Source organism: Tuber melanosporum (genome assembly GCF_000151645.1).
Source record: "Tuber melanosporum whole genome shotgun sequence assembly, scaffold_54, strain Mel28".
Lineage (NCBI taxonomy): Eukaryota > Fungi > Ascomycota > Pezizomycetes > Pezizales > Tuberaceae > Tuber > Tuber melanosporum.
Genome location: NW_003299100.1, coordinates 232,177 through 249,414, shown reverse-complemented (window position 1 = coordinate 249,414; position 17,238 = coordinate 232,177). Strand labels below are relative to the sequence as shown.

General features: G+C 44.5%; 2 protein-coding genes; both read left to right on the top strand.

Annotated features, from left to right (window-relative positions):
• Positions 1-51: 51 nt before the first annotated feature.
• Positions 52-1,891, top strand: GSTUM_00009230001 (uncharacterized protein; the record flags this gene model as incomplete). XM_002840566.2 has 3 exons in its annotated part: positions 52-486; positions 542-752; positions 828-1,891. Exons 1-3 carry the CDS (start codon positions 307-309, stop codon positions 1,889-1,891), a joined length of 1,455 nt encoding a protein of 484 aa, XP_002840612.1. The 5' UTR covers positions 52-306.
• A 4,683-nt stretch (positions 1,892-6,574) lies between these two features.
• GSTUM_00009229001 (uncharacterized protein) lies at positions 6,575-8,852 on the top strand (the record flags this gene model as incomplete). XM_002840565.2 has 3 exons in its annotated part: positions 6,575-7,198; positions 7,276-7,797; positions 7,933-8,852. The coding sequence occupies exons 1-3, from the start codon at positions 7,090-7,092 to the stop codon at positions 8,850-8,852; spliced, it is 1,551 nt and encodes a 516-aa protein (XP_002840611.1). The 5' UTR covers positions 6,575-7,089.
• Positions 8,853-17,238: the final 8,386 nt, after the last annotated feature.

Below are 17,238 nucleotides of genomic sequence, written 5' to 3'. Positions count from 1 at the left end.
AGACCCCTTTTCTCATTCATCAGTGATACTGGTTGGTCCCCTGAGCGGTGCCTGGCGGGAACCCGGATCGCAGCTTGGGCAATTGGCACCTGGCGCTATGGGGTCACTTCCTCCTTCCCCAGGCTGAACTGTCAAATCGTCGGCAATTCAAACCTCACGGTAAAGCAACCACCAACGGAAGAATTCAGACAGCTATATAGCGCTGGCCATCACACGCTCGTTACTTCTCAAATTCTTAATTACGACTAGACTTTTATCCAATCTTTACCTCCCCCACCTAGATGAAGCTCGGGCACAACTCACATCATGGCCAGTAAACAAGTTCAGTGGCCCCAACGGCTTGCCAGCTTCCCAACTTTAATATGGCCACACTTAACTATGGTTAATCTCCTTCGTCTGGTCTGGCTCAGCACTGTCTATTACGACGAACGTCAAGTGTATAAGTCCGCAATGGCAGCCTGTTATTGGAATAATTGGGAGAACTGGGTTTGCCCCTCACCTCGCTCCCCCGGTTGTTTAGCCGTAAAACTAATCGCGCTAGGGACCGGAAACTGTCCCCCACCGAATAGTTCTAGTTGCCGACCCGCAGATAGTAGACCGACACACATACGCTCATCGAGGAATCGCTCTCTCCGCAGCTATATTCTACACTGACCTATACATGTCCCGCTCTTACGACAGTATCATCGATCACCTCAACCCCTCCACAGTTATTTTTCTCGGCGACCTCTTTGACGGGGGCCGGGAGTGGGGTTCGGATCAGATAGCGCATCGCCACACCGATGCCCCAATTCCCGACGACCCAGTGGGATTCCCCGATTGGAAAGAGCTTACCGATGATTATTGGTTATCCGAGTACGCTCGGTTCTCCAAAGTGTTCCCTTCTACTCCGTACCGGAGAACTGTGCAGTCTTTGCCGGGAAACCACGATATCGGGGTAGGCAATGGCATCAAGGAGAGCGTCCTGGAGCGATTTCGGCTATTCTTCGGAGAAGGAAACAGTCTTTTAGCTCTCGGAAACCACTCGATTATACTGCTAGACACCCCATCACTTTTGAATGATGTCAATCCAAGGATCCACAACCCACCCCGAGACTTCCTAGACTCCCTCCCAGACCTCCTCTCCCCCAACCCCCCCCTTCCGCCACACATAATCCAAAATTCCTCAATTCCCGCATCCCCATCTCCCGAACAAACCAACCTAAACCCCGTAATCCTCCTTTCGCATATCCCCCTCCACCGACCAGCAGACACCCCTTGTGGCCCTCGCCGCCAATCCCAGAAGCCAATCCGCATCGGCGGCGGATACCAGTACACCAATACTCTCCCAGAACTCCTCTCACAAGAGATCCTACACAAAACTGGTGCAAAGCATGTATTCTCTGGTGACGACCACGACTCATGCACCGTCGCCCATGAATACGACGACGGAAAGCAGAAGGCGGAGGAAGTGACTGTTAGAACGTTCGCTTGGACAATGGGTGTGCGCCAGCCGGGGTTCTTAATGGTTAGCTTGTTGAATGATGGATTAAGGGATGGGAAGGAAACGGTGCTGGTTCACGAGTGCCTGCTGCCGGACCAGATCGGGATTTATCTAGGGTATGTCGAGTTAGTTGTCCACACTTTAGTCATTGTGCTTTTGAATATGGTCCGGAGGAGGGGCGGAGTCTGGTGGTGGTGCCGTTGTTTGAGACCGAGAGGAGGCGAGGGAGAGGATAAGGGGAAACGAGAGGGATTGTTGGGAATTGTCCAGAGTGAGAGGGGTGCCGGGATGGAAGGGGGTGTGGGGAAGAAACAGAATAGGGAGTGCTGCAGGGAGTTTTTTGGGGATCTAAGGGACTTGGTGATTGTGGTTGTCCCGTTTTATTTGGCTTTGCTGGTGTTATGGTAGATAATAGACTATAGGGGGGGAATGGGAGGTTCAACAGCGGACTCCGGTTGCTATTCAACGCTCTTAGGATTTGTATTTCGCTTCTTCTTCCAGTTAATATCTGCAATACCCATATTCTTCAATGCTCCTTTCGTTCCAGATCAGCTCAGTCAGACATTCGCCTAATCCTAAAGCTAGACTTTTCCAGCTGAGAAGGATATTGCAACATCAGATATCACCCGATTTCTGGTTCCACAAAAACGTGGAAGCTGGTTTCCGGTGCCGTACGAGTGCCACACTATTACGAGCACATCGTGCTACTGTAGATACCTCGGGTATTAGAACAAGTCGTCTGCGCGAATCTCGTGCTAGTCTATCTTCGTGGGTGAAGTCTGCCCAAGCGCTGCTTAGAGGGAGACGCGTGGAGCATGTGGTAAACACTTGATTTGGGACCTAGGAATTGACCTCAAAGCATGCCAACCTCGTCTCTATTAGCAAGGCCTCACCAGCGACCTCGATCGTCGGCGTTTACTCCCGTGGGCTTTAGCTCAGTGTAGTATTCTACAAGTTCAAGTGTTTTGCACGCGTAGGGTCTTATGAATCCCCTGGCGGTGTCCCCTCCCCTCCATCCCTCCACCCAGAGCCGGGGCGGGGACGAGGAAACCGCTATCGGATGACCAGACCACACACCCTCCAGACTCCCGCTCGTACGTACAAGAGTATATATGATGGACGAATGCGAAATTAAAGACAATACAATCTGTCATAGCCAAGTTTCCCGCCCGTTTACCCCTTATAATATCATGCATGAGAAATCAGTCGCATCGGCGGAGGAGGGCGGTCAGAATTCCTTCGTGGAGGCGGGAGAATACCAAGAAAACGCAGCCAAGATGATGAAGGCAAGTACCGGTAGATATGCATTAATACCAATACTTTATGCATTACTGCCATGAATGCCCCTGCGTATTAGTATGCAGTCTAACTGCAATGTCCGTCCGTCGGTTGTCGGTCCACACACAACGAGGCCCTCCTACTTTTACCGTGGTTGCTAGAGGAAGAATCTCGATCAGGCGCAGTAGGAGGCTGCGCTGATCCAGAGGGCACTAGTCTAAATTTACCATGAACTACAAGCACTCACGCATGGCCGCAAAGGGCGGAAAACTTGTGATGGCAAAGCAGGGGGTATATTGGTCGGTCAATAAATCTTGTGGAAAGAAAGATAGTATTGTGGAAGTCGGAAATCCAGACTAGTTGCATTGCTGCTTAAGTTACTTTCCTCCAGAGACAAGAATTGGGGGATTCTGAGGGGCTAAATTTACTCAGGGTTGCAATCCCTATGGGACTGGTCTGTACTGGGCCTAATTTCATGATTCTTACATTACTCGAGTACAGTACCCGAGCACAGTGCCGTACTGTACCGGTATGATAGAGCACCCTTCTCCCACTGGCAAGATAATTCACCTATCATATGATACCATAGTATCCACTCCGGGTTGCTCATGTCAACCGTGATTCGTTTTTTTTCCACTAATGGTGATTGTCTGCTCACTACCCCACAGGATCTTGCTGATCCTTTTCCCCTCCTTTATGACTATGCGTAGAGACTTTCGGCAGATCCTTTTTTTTTTGGTTCCGAAGTCGAGTTCGAAAAGTGATAGGCACGACTAGGGTAAATCTTCGAACATTGCCAAGTACTTGCTAGACGATAAGTAGATTACCGATATGTTAGCACTCGAGTAGTGTCACTTTGGCAACTTGTCCGGGGTGCCTTTGCAGTCATACCTACCAATTTTCGAGCTCGGATCGTGGACTGAAGATGGGGATCTGCGGTAAGTCTCTATCGAATCAATTTTGGTGTGTCGTGAGTCGAAGAACGGATTGGGGATTTTTGGGTTGTCCCCTAGCGTATGGGAGAGTTGGGGACGCTGTACGGAAGTTTTTCTAGCACGGAACCTGAGGACTTGGCCTCTTTTCGTTGTCTTTGTGTTGTTAGCCCCACCACCCGCAGCGGAGAATGGGAGGTGCATGGCCGGGGGTCATGTCATCGCACAGCGGGGCATCTGGGAAAAGGGTCTTGCAGGCGGGGAACGGCTTGGAGGTGGTGGGGACGACTTTGCACTCCAAATCTACGAGTATATTTCTAAATTATGCTTTATGGCACAATCCTCAAGTAGGGTGCATAAAGATTACCTGCACATGCATGCCATACTTGCGTCCAGTCTAGGTACAAGTAGCCTAGAAAGAATTACTCCTCCCTTAAGGAGGGTACCGGTATCCGGAGATGGAGAAACCGCCTGGGCGCTAAGGGGCTTGCAGAATCCAGTATAGTAAGATGTAATTGTGACATAAGGTGCCACTAGGCCCTCTTGAAGCAGCAGAGAATCGACCACCCTATCCGGTATGGCAAGCCGTGCTGGCGCCAAGGTGGTTTGCTACATTACGGATTAGGGACTCAGGAGGGGAACTCCGGGCACCATTCCAGTACTTGTTCGAGTACTCGAGTAGGCTATACTCGTACATATGATGCTCACATCCTATCGCTTATGGGGGTAGCTCTTGAGTGTAGAATTGGAGATCGCCTATCAGGAGATAGTCTAACTTAAATTATGTGATAGGCTGAGGTAAGTTACTCGTAGAGGGATGGAGCAGCTGGCAGGCAGGTTGGCCGGCTGCTACTCGAGTATGTGGGGCTAACTTTTTTCTTTGGTACTCGAGTACCCAGTTACATCACCCCGCTTGGCATCTCTTACCCTACACGTTTATGTATTGGCCCGCCGATCACCACTCTCCATGAGGGCATCCGGCTTCAATTCTCCCTGAGTAATTTACAGACGGAGATCTGATAGATGTCAACGTCATAAGTTAGGTGGCCTCAAAGGTACTGGCGGCTTGGGTATTATAGAGTACAGTACGAGTAGACTTCAAAGCACCTCCCAACTTAACTTGGCGGGGAATAAGGCACGATACCGGTATCCCATGGTAACTTTAAATCTGGATAGCAGGGCATTCAGGTTAAGAGCCTCACCTAGATTAGAAGTGGCGCGGGAGACAGGGAGCATGATCAAGCGCGGAGATCACATGAGTGAATAGGGACGGCCTTCCCATGAATCTCCATGTCGAGAAAAAAAGGGGAAAGCACATTTCCAGTAATCAGATCACAATGTCGATTTGAAGTCAGGATAGTATCTATCGTAACTTCAGCAAATGATACACTAGTGTACGGTACAATAGTACTCGAGTACTGTACCGGTACTCTGACATGCTCGCAACCATTTAAATCTTTGTGTCTGGGAGGGTTGGGCCGTGACGTCTGTGAATGAATGACGTCTAAAAGTATGATACGAATTAGCGGGTATCCACAGGGATAGGGAGCGTTCGGTGGGCATTCTCGCTGGAGAGCCCAGTTATCATACTCGAGTAATTGTCTGCGGTGTCGGACTCCATCGTTTTTTTTTTTTGCAAATTCTCGGCTCCCCCCGAAAACTGACCCTCAGGTAAGTGAGCCCGCTCCAAACGGGGCAGACGAAGAATTGATGGATGCCGTCCTGGAATCATTATCATACTAAGGATAACTTGACAGTACAAGTGACAAACCAACCGAACGCGTGGTCGATAAAGGGGAGGGGGGAAAGTATCAACTCCCCACCTTGTTAAATATCCAACTACGCCTCTTTCACCTCTAATCCTCACAACCGTTGCTGCGAATTGACCCGAACGAAATAATGAGCTCTGACAAAGGGTTGCTACCAACTGGGCATCCTTACATTCCTCCTTCTACTGATATTCCCGCTTCAAACACGAGTGCCCTTAGCGGAGTTCCCGCCACCGGTCCCCCCGAATTTGCTGCATCTATCAAGAGTGATCCGGCTGAGGGGGACGATGAACTCACTTTGCTTCCGGATGCACAGGCTACAGGTCGGTCTGCGGGGTCCAGGAGACCCTTTCAGCGGCGACGGCGGAGTCGGGCTTGTGATGCCTGCCGTACTCGGAAAACAAAGGTAAGAAATTAGGTATTTTGCTCTTCTTGCTGATGTTGCCTAGGGCTTGGTTGGGTTTTGCTATTCTTTGTTCCGCATGTTGGAAAGAAGAGCTATATGCCGTTCGGAGAAATTGGGTAACGCTAATACTACAGTATATAGTGTGATACTCCGGATGAGGGCCCATGCTCTGCCTGCGCTGCGGCTAGCTTAATGTGTAAATTCTCTGAGGGTGAGGACAAACGTCGTGCCGGGCCGGCGAGGTATGCTTTTGGAAACCCGTGATCACCTTCAAGGGCTTCACTTACCGTTTAGGATTAATTCAAGACGTGTACGGATGCTCGAGCACACCATTGCAGACCTCACTCAGAAACTTGCCGAGGCCGAAGAAAAGCTACATCGAACCACCATATCCGGGTTTTCGCCCATCAATGCTGGAGATCTTCAATCTCCAACAGCCGAAACTGACGTATCAGGGGGGTTACAGTCGTCGGATTCTCCGAGTCATGCATCACCTGTCAGCCCTAAATTTCCATCACAACACCCCATGCCCATGCCAAACATGACTTATTCTGGGAGAAGCCATCTCCCGGTCCGGAGCGGTGGACCTGGTGTACTGCCAACTGGCGGTACACCTAGTGGGTTGCCAATTGGCGGTGGCCACGGAAAGGATAAAGGAAGATTTCAATCTGACGGTACTGCATGGGATGACCACATTTTCGGTCCAAGTTCTGGTCCGTCCTTTTTGAATTCCTATACAGAATATGTTTCCCGTCTTGGATTCCGCCCACCTTCTTCCAGGGATCCTCATGATTCTGTTGGAGCGGCTGGGGAGAGTCTCTCCTCAGATGCCTCGTCGGTTGGCCGGAATATTATCGGCGCACTCCCGGTTCGGCTTGCGCCGGTTGACATCCGTGCCTTTCTTCCCCCATTACCCCTAGCTACCGAGCTTTTAGAAGTCTTTCGGAAGAATATCCAGGAATGCACGGTGATATTCTATTGGCCGACGATAGAAGCGAAGTTCAAAAGAGCTTGGGACGCGCCTATATGGGACTCAGATTCTGAAGCCGTAAGGAGTGTTTTCTGTGTGATCGTTATGATTACGGCAGTGGCAAGTCAGCTCGTCGACCCGAGTCGGTTGCGGAATCCTGACGGCGGTGATTGGTCAACTGATAATGAAAGGTGGGATATGTATTCACTCTTACCTTTTCCCTTTGGAAATGTATTGGATTCCAAGATGACATGTACCACCGCGCTGATATTCTTTTTAGGAACGGGTGGATCTTCTTTGAGCTTGGAAAGAAATATTCCAATCCAAATAACCCGAGCTACTCGATCGATGATGCTATTTGTTCGTAACAGCTGCATTCTCGCCAATTGTTGTTTATCTTTTGGGAATTCCCTTTCTAACGACACCTCTATACCCAGATCTTCTCTTGATGGCGTTTTACCTTGACAAAGCCTTTCTTCCCTCTCCTTGTTGGATGGTAACGGGATCTATGGCTCGCGTGTGCCAGGACATAGGCTTGTACCGCCGTGCACCTGCTGGGATGTTCAGCGGTATAGACGTAGAATCCCGGACCCGACTTTTCTGGGCTGCCTATATCCAGGACCGTAAGATATCCATGAAGCAAGGGCGTCCAGTAATATTTCTGGATAGGCACATAGATGTGGGGTTGCCAGGCGGGCACGTGGGGACTGGTGTCGGATCTGGTGGGGGGGAGGACCTGGAAGCTGCGAAAAAGTCTTTACAAGTTTTTCGGGCTACCATTGGTGTTGCCCAAACTTCAGAGTCTTTGCTGAATATCAACCTGAGACACGATGGAGAAGCAGAAGATGTCCAGCTGCTGCGAAGCGTGGACGAGATGTTGAAGAGGTCATGGGAAGCTTATCCGCCAGACCTGACTGACTTGTCGGAGAGTGGCCCCATCGATCTGCCCGCTTTAAGACGTGAGTCGTGACTTCAGCCCTATGGGATGTGGGATAAAATCGCATGAGCTCTCCCCAACATCACCTTATCCTTGTCGATGCACTACATCTTTTCCTTTCCTAGGGCCCTGAACAGCATACTGATTTATCAGCTAGCGTTATTCCATCTTCAACACTCCAGGATCGTTCTCTACCGTTATTTTACCGACTTTAGCGAGACATTGTCGCTCACCAACAACTTTAGAACGTTTTGCTTGTGCCAATCTATCCAGGTATCGAAAATCACGGCTCATCTGCTCTTGAGGGCCTCTAAAGACCCTGACTTTGATGTGGCTTTTGGCCTCGGCTCCGAGGAGCTTGTGCGCATCCATACATTTCGTGTCGCAACGATCTTGTTGCTAGGATATTATTGCAAGGACCGCAATCTGCCAGGTGTCTCCAAGGAAGAGGTCGATATATGCGCAAGTGCCCTTACATCGGTTGCAAAGACCAATCGCCAGGCAGGGGAGAAACTCCTGGGGTTGTTTAAAGACTTTGCTCTCATGTTTGGGTATTCGGTGGCGCCAAGTCTTGCTAGCGGTTCCGCTTTAACGGCTGTTAAGGAAGGTTCCGAGGTATCACCGCCCGCTGCCAGTTCTTGGTGCTCTGAACCCTCACAAAATACGCTACAGCCTTCTTCGTCGCTACCCTTACCACGTTTCGGGGGTGGGTTCAACGTTTACCCATCAACGCCACCAGAGGCGTCAGCCCAGGAAGCTTCAGCATCAGAGTTTCCAACCCATGCCCCTCCTAGTTCCGGCGCCGCGCACCCACACTGGCTTCATGCAACGACGGGTGCCATATTGTTACCTGTCGCTGGCAGCGGCGGCGGCGCTAGTGGGGAGAGTTCAGGGGGCATTTTTATCCATCCAGAGATTGGGACTGGATCTGCAGCTGCTGGTGCTGCTGGCGCTTTGGCAGGCAGCTCGTTGGGCGCCGAAGGCCGGATTGATTGGGGCGCGTACCAGCAAATGATGCAGTTTGATCCAGGGTTCGCAGCGTACATGTTAGGTCCCAATGATAGGGATTTTCATTGATACGTTTGGGTTACCTGCTTGCTTTCTTTCTCTCCTAGTCGTGGGGGACCTAGAAGGTTATTGAAGTCTAGTATATGTGGGAATTGTCATTTCTCGGATTGCCGCCCGATAATGGTGCTGGGATGGGCTTTTCCGACGGTTTGTGGTTTTTTTTTTTTGATATTGAGAGGGTTGGTGGGGGTCGCTTATGATAGATTAAACTTGAATAATATTGGGTTGAGATACTTCTCATGTCCTGGGATGATGGGGTGTCATTGGTATTGTTTTGTATTTAGTGTGGTACTGTACACGCACCGGACCGTACTACGCATTCTATACAAGTAGACTGGAGGAGGAAGAGGTTTCGCCCCTGGTTATCACATCTGTACCGTTGTGAAGAACACGAACCTGCATATCCTATATGTCATAACTTGTACAGCACCCGAGCCCAAGCATACTATGATAAAGCGGTATAATAATAGTATGAATGTAAACGCACCAGTACTGGCACATTAGTACTTCCAACTCTCTCAGCAATTGCTCATGGACGCCACGCATCCATTTTCGTTTCCATATAAATTTAGGGGTGGAGTACTGGTAGCAATCAAGGTGTATTCGATAATACGGTGGTGAGTTTGTATGGGCGCTCGGATATGCGGGGACTTCTTGACATTTAACCCCTGGCCAATTTCCCTGCCATCAAATACTTCTTGCCTGTAAAGAGTATTGGACAAGCGGAGGCACTTGAGAATGAGTTCTTGGTAAGAGTCAGCAAAGAATTGAATAAAACAGGAGAGCGAACTGGGGTATCTGATACGTGATCAAACTGTCTTTGAAAATATTGATATATCTTTTCAAGTTCTTTTGTGAAGAAGGAAAAAAATAAAATAAAATAAGAAACAAGTGAATAAAAAAAAGTGAAGCATATAATAATATTATGATACTGAGATTTTGCCGTAAGAAGCTGATTTGAGCTATAGTAACTAGTAAACCTACTTTTAAGTGGCATGGGACGGGACACCGGGGGTATCGTATAAATGAAGCATTGAAATATACTGGTGATAGCTGGTTATTGGTGGGATTGCAGATAGCCTTTAGATATCAAAGATGAAAGCTCAGATGTACAATACTTGCGGTACTAAACTAGTCTTAAGATGTAGTACATCATAGCAAAACTTTTAGTGGAAAATAAAGAAGTGCTGGGGTGCCTATGGGGCATGCGGTTGGGCTGATATGGGTTGTGTGGGGGGATATATGGTTTCGGTTGATTTTTGTTGCCATTGCGCAACATGTATCGGGCAATGGATTTTATGGTGTTCCCTTCACACCATATGCCAGTGGTAGTTGGCGTAGGATAGGCTCCAGGATTTGTGCAAGATCATCGGATATTAGGGTGGTTTTAGATTGTCGAAGATTGCGGAGGATCTTGATTTGGCGGCTTGGTGTGTTTCTTGAGAGTTTGTTGAGTTTCCTTGAGATTCCGGAGTTAGGGATATATATACGGTATCTCCTAGCATACCCTTAGCTAGCGTGAGCAGTAGCGCATCCTTCTTCCATGTTCCTCCTCCCATATTTTCCCTCGTCTTCTTTCACCGAGAACTTAGTCCTGCTTCTGTGTTGGTGGGTTGTTTCTTCAAGAGGTGCTAGTAGTAGATATTTGAAAATTAGGTATTTCTTCACTATAGTCACCAGTATATCAGACTTTGAGTATGTAAAATCGTTTCAATATCCTGGCTACAGTAAAATAAAGAAGGGGTAAGAGGAATGACGTATATATTACAAGTCTACGGGAACTGGAGAATTTGCTATAATATTTAGAAAACTGTATTACAGGAGTACCATATAATATAATATTATAGCATATTTAGAGAGGTATTACTCATTTTTATTTAACAAGCTTCTTTATACTTTTTAAAATATGAATTGATAAGAACAGTCTTAATAATAGCTTCTTAATAATTATCTTAAAAATATGTACACATTGTAAAATTTAATAATGCTCATTATAGGGTCCTACTACTATTCCTTGCTCAACTTTATCCACTAACTTAGAGCTGGATTTCTTTTCTACCCTCTACTTCTCCCCCCCTCCATCTGACATCCTACCCTGTTCATAGGCCTAAATGAGCTCCTGTTATGCAATTATTCTACATAAAATCATAGGCATATCCCTTAGGTGGTCTGAAACAGTAAAATTTGTAGCCGGGTACACCAATCTGAAAAGAATTCCCAAATGTAATACTTGGTACTTATAAAGCATACACATGATAACAAAATAAAGCAATACTTTGGATCTTAATAAAATGTTATCGAAAACACTGTTTGATTAGCTTCTCTGGAAGCTGAATTAAAGGTAAACTCAGGAAGGCAAAAATCAAGCAAAAAGAAAACAGTAATAGTTGCTTGCTGTAGTGCTATCTGGCCAATATAGGAATATTTGCCATAAACTAACTGGATAGAAATGATAGCTTGTCATTTAATCCAAAGTACTAAAGAGAAACTAAAATCAAGAATAGACAAAATCTATAAAGTAAGACTTTTGTATCTGCTATTATAGCAGCATAAACAATGTGAAAATCCACAGCCAAGTCATAAACAACCAAAGCATGTTAAAAATGCTTGAGCACCTTTTTGATTTATTCCATAAAGTGTAAACCAATATTGTCTGCAGGAAACTTTGGAGTTGCCACTCTGAAGAAACTGGTCCTCTGTTAGGGCTTCATGGGGAGAAGGAAGAAAGGTATTATGTTGTAATTTACTGTAATGGAGAGGTGTAGTGTTTCATATACAATACCTCTTTTGAGATGAACAGCCTTTCTGCCAATGCTGTTTAATACGTAATTCTGCAGGTATGAGGCAAAATAAACATAAGGTGTTGTTATACTAATATGGTGGAAATAGGTGGTAAGCAAGGATGAAGGAATTGATAATAGTTATATCAACAAATCAATGAAAAATAGGATGCCAGTAATGTAAACATTTGAGTTGAGTAAGGAGCCACTTAGTATTACACTTTTGCATGGTTACCAATCTTGGTCTGGTTGAAAACTGGACTGTGATGTAATCAATTTTAAGGTCCATGATTGGTCAGCTTACAAGCTTTATTGTTAAACCATGGTTGTTAACCACCCAAAACTGTAACACTAAATGGCTTCTAAAATAATAATAGGGGTACTGATCAGTGATGTCATCTCCAACCATATACCTATTCTAGTCACTAGTAATCACTGGAATAGGTATATTTGTATGCTCTTTAGGTCTAAAAACTTGGTGAATTACTGGTCCATTACTACTGAATTTTCTAGGCTTCTTACACTCGATAACAACACTTTGCTCAAGTGTAGGAATAGTTGTTAAAAAGTAAACTGGACAGCTATCCTGCTACTGAATACCCAGAACCTTTCCCTTAAGCCCAACCAGTCTACATGACAATTCATTCTATGGAATTGATTTTTGATTATCATGGAGCTTTAAAGAAAATGCTACAATATTTACCTGTGCTGTCCTACACTCACCAATATCCAGATTACTGAGTTTTATGAAAAGACCAAGAGAGGGGAAAATAATTATTTATATATATATATTGAAATAGAGTTTAGAACTATGTGGAAGGGAGGAGGCTAGCTATAAAACTATAGAACTAGTAAGAGTGAGATCTTCTTCGAAAACAATGCAGGTGGTTAAGCTTGTTCATGATACAAAAATCCAGCTATAAGTACAGCCAGTATCGCACAGTGCCAATGCCTTGTAACCATTAGTAATTGACTTACTTGGTATGTAGTATGTGTGATAGCTACTAATAAAAACAATAACTGTCTACAGTAGTAAATCAATGATAACTGTTACTAGTTGGTTATGGTCTACAATTACAGACTATTACTCGGCTGAAATAAAATGCCAAGGCAGCAGCCAAAAGAGGTTTATAAAGAATTTTCTATCTCCATTTCTCTTTCTAAAAACAAAAAGACAATACTCTCAAAGACTCTTAATGACTTGCTTGCTTAACTCCACTGATCTACAACTCTTCAACTCTAAATTAACTGGAAAAGACAGGAGTATACATAAATGACAGCAATTACCTATCCATCTTGTAATCTTGTAATTATTTCCATACCAAGGTCTCTAAAATCTCCCACACCTATCTCCCATCTCATCTGTGTACTCCTTAAGCTAATAAAAGAAAGAGTAATAGACTCTCTGAAGACTCTCCAATATTCTTCTGTGTTCTTGCTACCTTTTGCGCTTCAATTTACCTTCTGTGTCCCCTGCTACCTTCCATTCTCCCACTCCCTTCCATGCTTCTTCTGCTAACAAAAGAGAACATAGAAACAAATACTTCTAACTGACTATAATTCTGTTGACTTTTATCTCCTTAACTGCTAGAAGTGCTTCTCTGTTAAGATTACTGAGATCTGATACCTAGGAACAACTCTAAGTAGGGTAACCCCTCTCAGAATCAGAATCTTTGGTTTCCAAGACCCTACAGTGAACCCGTTATAGGACCTGCATATTATTATACATATTAATCTTGGTTGTATAGCTCAATGGAAATATCACGTGATATTTTTCTAAAGGTCATATATTCAACTCCAGTTATCATCAAAGTTATTTCTAGTATTGAGTTATTTTCTACCAATACCACTTGTAACTGCAAGGCTTCCTGCATGACAATGGAGGACCTCTAATGGAAGGATTAAGATTCTATCCTATAGAGGTGCTTCTTCTCTATACGATGAAAGTTACTGGATAGAAAACTGTGTGTTGGATCAAGAGATATGGGACATTGTGGTTGGCGACTTAAGAAGATTACATACTTGACTTTGCAGAGTTGCTGATGGAGAGATTATCTACCTATCTAGTAGAGGAGCTTCCTGCGAGTTAGTAGGAAGTCATCCAGAGGATATCTGTAGTTCAAATCAAGAGTAATGGAGGTTAAAAGTCGACAACCTAGGAAGGTTGCATCAATGACTACTCCTGCAGACACGACGTACAAATAAAACCGATCATTTATTCAATAAGTGAGACAGTTGGAGTAAACTATTAGGTAGAGACAAGCAGTAAAGACTCAGATTTGTCAAGGTAAACCACGATTTGTTTCTGTAGATAAACATTGTCAAGAAAGGCTCGAAATATATACTCATTTTGTTTATGACTACTAAGAGTAAGATGATATAGGTAAATTAGAATAGAATTATAAGAACAATAGTAGATTATTAAGGTCTCTTCTCTGGTACTTGATAATATCTAAAAGATTGGGAGACACTTTGATATTTATATTCCCTGTCTGAGCGTCCTCAGACTATATCAATCTCTTATACAAACTATGTATCTCTCTAGTTATAACTCGCAACATCAGGTATTCTCCAAAGGTGCAAATACCTGAAAACTCTGCAAACCACCACATCCTCTTCAGTAATTATAGTATTTCTAACTTAGAACTATATTATTCCCAATAGCAATTGTTCGATTGTAATGATCAATCTTCAGATGGTTAGTTCTTGGCCATGGGAAACAATACTTTACTTCTTCTTTGTTATTGGATAGCACTAAGCCTATGCCTACGTTACAGATAGTACAAGACCATTGTCCTCTATCAGTAATACATATTGTAAGCTTTCTCAAATTCTACCTCATGTAGAATATTCTCGTCATAGTAGTAATAATAGTCATGATAATGATAAAGAGTGTAATTGTATTTTATATTTATTAAAATAATAAACAGGAAAAGTACTTGGAATTCAATCTAATTTTATTTATACTAGTACCGCCAACACTGGTATACACTAGTCTCCCCTGCATCCCATAAAATAAACTATCTAAAATACACTACTGTGGACCATCCCGCCTCGCAACCCCTTTTTCCAAACATAAATCCAAAGACAAGTCACTACCTATGTAGGCTCAGGGGTGCTTGTGACAACTAGTATCACCCTGGATTTGTGCATCTTCCCACCCTCCTACCCAGCCACTGTCTCATACCTTCACCCCTGTTTACCTTTAATACAATCTAGCCCCTATTCTCAACAAAGGAAACATATAGTCTATCCCAACAGCTTTCCGGCTTTTTGTAATACAACCTAAGATCCAAATATCCTCTCACCAACAGCAAACCATAAAAGGAGCAACAGGGTATTTTCAACAACTGGTTCATCTTAGCCCACCTTAAGACTACTGATGTCCATGTTTCAAGATCTAACTCCTCCTATTACTGGTATTGAGAATATTAAAATCAATTGGAACTGTCATGAACGTGGCTTAGTAAGGAAAAGGCTTTCACAGGACTCATGATTATGAGTTATAAGTATGTTATTGTTTCGCACATATGACCACTTTGGTCATATGACTTGTTTATGTTATGATTGGTTATATTTCATATATGATTTGATTATAAGTTATGGGATGTGTGTCTGGTGAGTGTGCCTTGCAAGTATGCCTTGTGGGTATGCCTTGTAAATATGATTTATGTTTTGGACATAACCTTATTATCAGTTCACGGGTTTTACGCATGTGACCACCTTGGGTTATATGACTTGTTTATTACATTATAGTGGGTTTGTAAGTTTTTGCACATGACATTGCTACGAGGTCATGGGTTTTACGCATGGGACCACTTTGGTCATATGACTAGTTTGTTATGATTTGATTTCATACATGTGACCAATTAGAATCACATGACTTGGGGCAAGGAAGAGTACTATATAAGGAGGCTGGTACAGCTGAGGAGAATAGACTCTTCACTCTTTGTTGTAGGTACTTTTCCTACATATTGCTTTAATGAATATAAAATACCTTTACAGTCTTTATTAGTATCATGATCTTTATTGCTATTATGACAAAGAATAACTCTATATGAAGTAGAGTTAGAGAACGCTTACAATAGGCATTACAAATAGAAGACATAGGTCTTATACTATTAGTATCGTAGGTATAGCTCCAAGAGCTATTGTTTAGTTGAAGAGGAAGAAATAAGACGAGAAGTATTGTTTCCCATTGCTAAGAATTAACAACACAAAGAGTGATCTTTACAGTAATATATTTGGAGGCAACGAGGCCATTTCTCGAAGTGTTCAATAGAGGTAGTGCAGTTCTGAGTAGTCGCAGTGGAGATGGCAGTACCACAACACAGGCCATCACATTGTAATTAGTCACACAAAAAGAACCACTTCGGCATAGTTACCGCGTCCCGTAAAGTACATCAGCTACTATTGTGTTTCCTTTTGTACTGGGCGTAAGTTGTGGGGTCCCCTACCATTGCGGTCTCACCACCCTTTTCTATAATTAGCATGCTATCAATGATGTTACCTGTCACAACTATCTCTTCCTCTACCATCTTAATATGATGAGGAATCCTCAGGCCCAACCACTTGTAGTCTACCAACCAGGACTTCCACTGCGAGACTGCTGAATGCTTGTATAAGTCTTTATTAGCAGAACACCCTCTAGTATAGTGGAGGCACTCAGTCTAGTGGTTTTTATCCTCATTCCCATTACTGCTGTTATGGCTGACTAGGTCTATCCCACTTGTAACAAGACTCTATGGAGTACTATTACAGTTGACCAAACCTATACCTATACTGGAATCAAGAGACTACCGTGGTAGGAATGGTGGTAGACTAGACTCTACCAGCTAGAGGTACTGTTGGTTAGGTACCTCGGTTGGGCATACTATACTATACTAAGAAGTATATGGGTACTAGTAAGGAGTGGTAGTTACCCTACTCAGTAGGGTAACGTAAGTATTCAATTTGGGAGTTACCCTGAATTACTCAACGGTGAGCTTGGGTAGAGTTACCCTACTCTGTAGGGTAACTCAGTGTGCAGTTACCCTATCTTTGGACTAAAGTTACCCTGCCTTGGGCTATGGGTTACCCTGTTATGGAGCCAAGTGACCCTACCTTGAAAGTAACTAGTTACGCAGGACTTTGGGGGAAGTTACTAGATTGTTTGTCATGTGAAACTACATAGGGTGTTCGAATCTCAGGTTGTATGGATCGCTCCCACACAACCAGTTGAGCTCTGAACAAGCTGTAACTTGGAGATGTAGTGGCCAACACCCCCCTCCGGCCCCGTTATAAGTCCCTGGCATCATGGGCTACAGCCTGGAGAGTTGCTGTAAGCCCAGTAAATATCTTCAGGTGGAGTTGCTCCTGTAACACCGTATATGTTCCCGTCATCCGTCTGACCAGACAGAAACTGTCCGCAGGATATATGAGGGGGTAGAGGTGAACCTGGAGAATAGTCTCCAGGTAGTCTCATGTAAAATGGACCAGAACTGATGGAGTAATACTACTTTGACGTCTAAGGTAGTATGTGAAGTTACCAAAGGCTAGTAGGCGAGGTAACCGAAGTCTGTTGCCCTGAAAGTGTAATAGTATTGGAGAATCATTAGGGACTCTGAGACACTAGT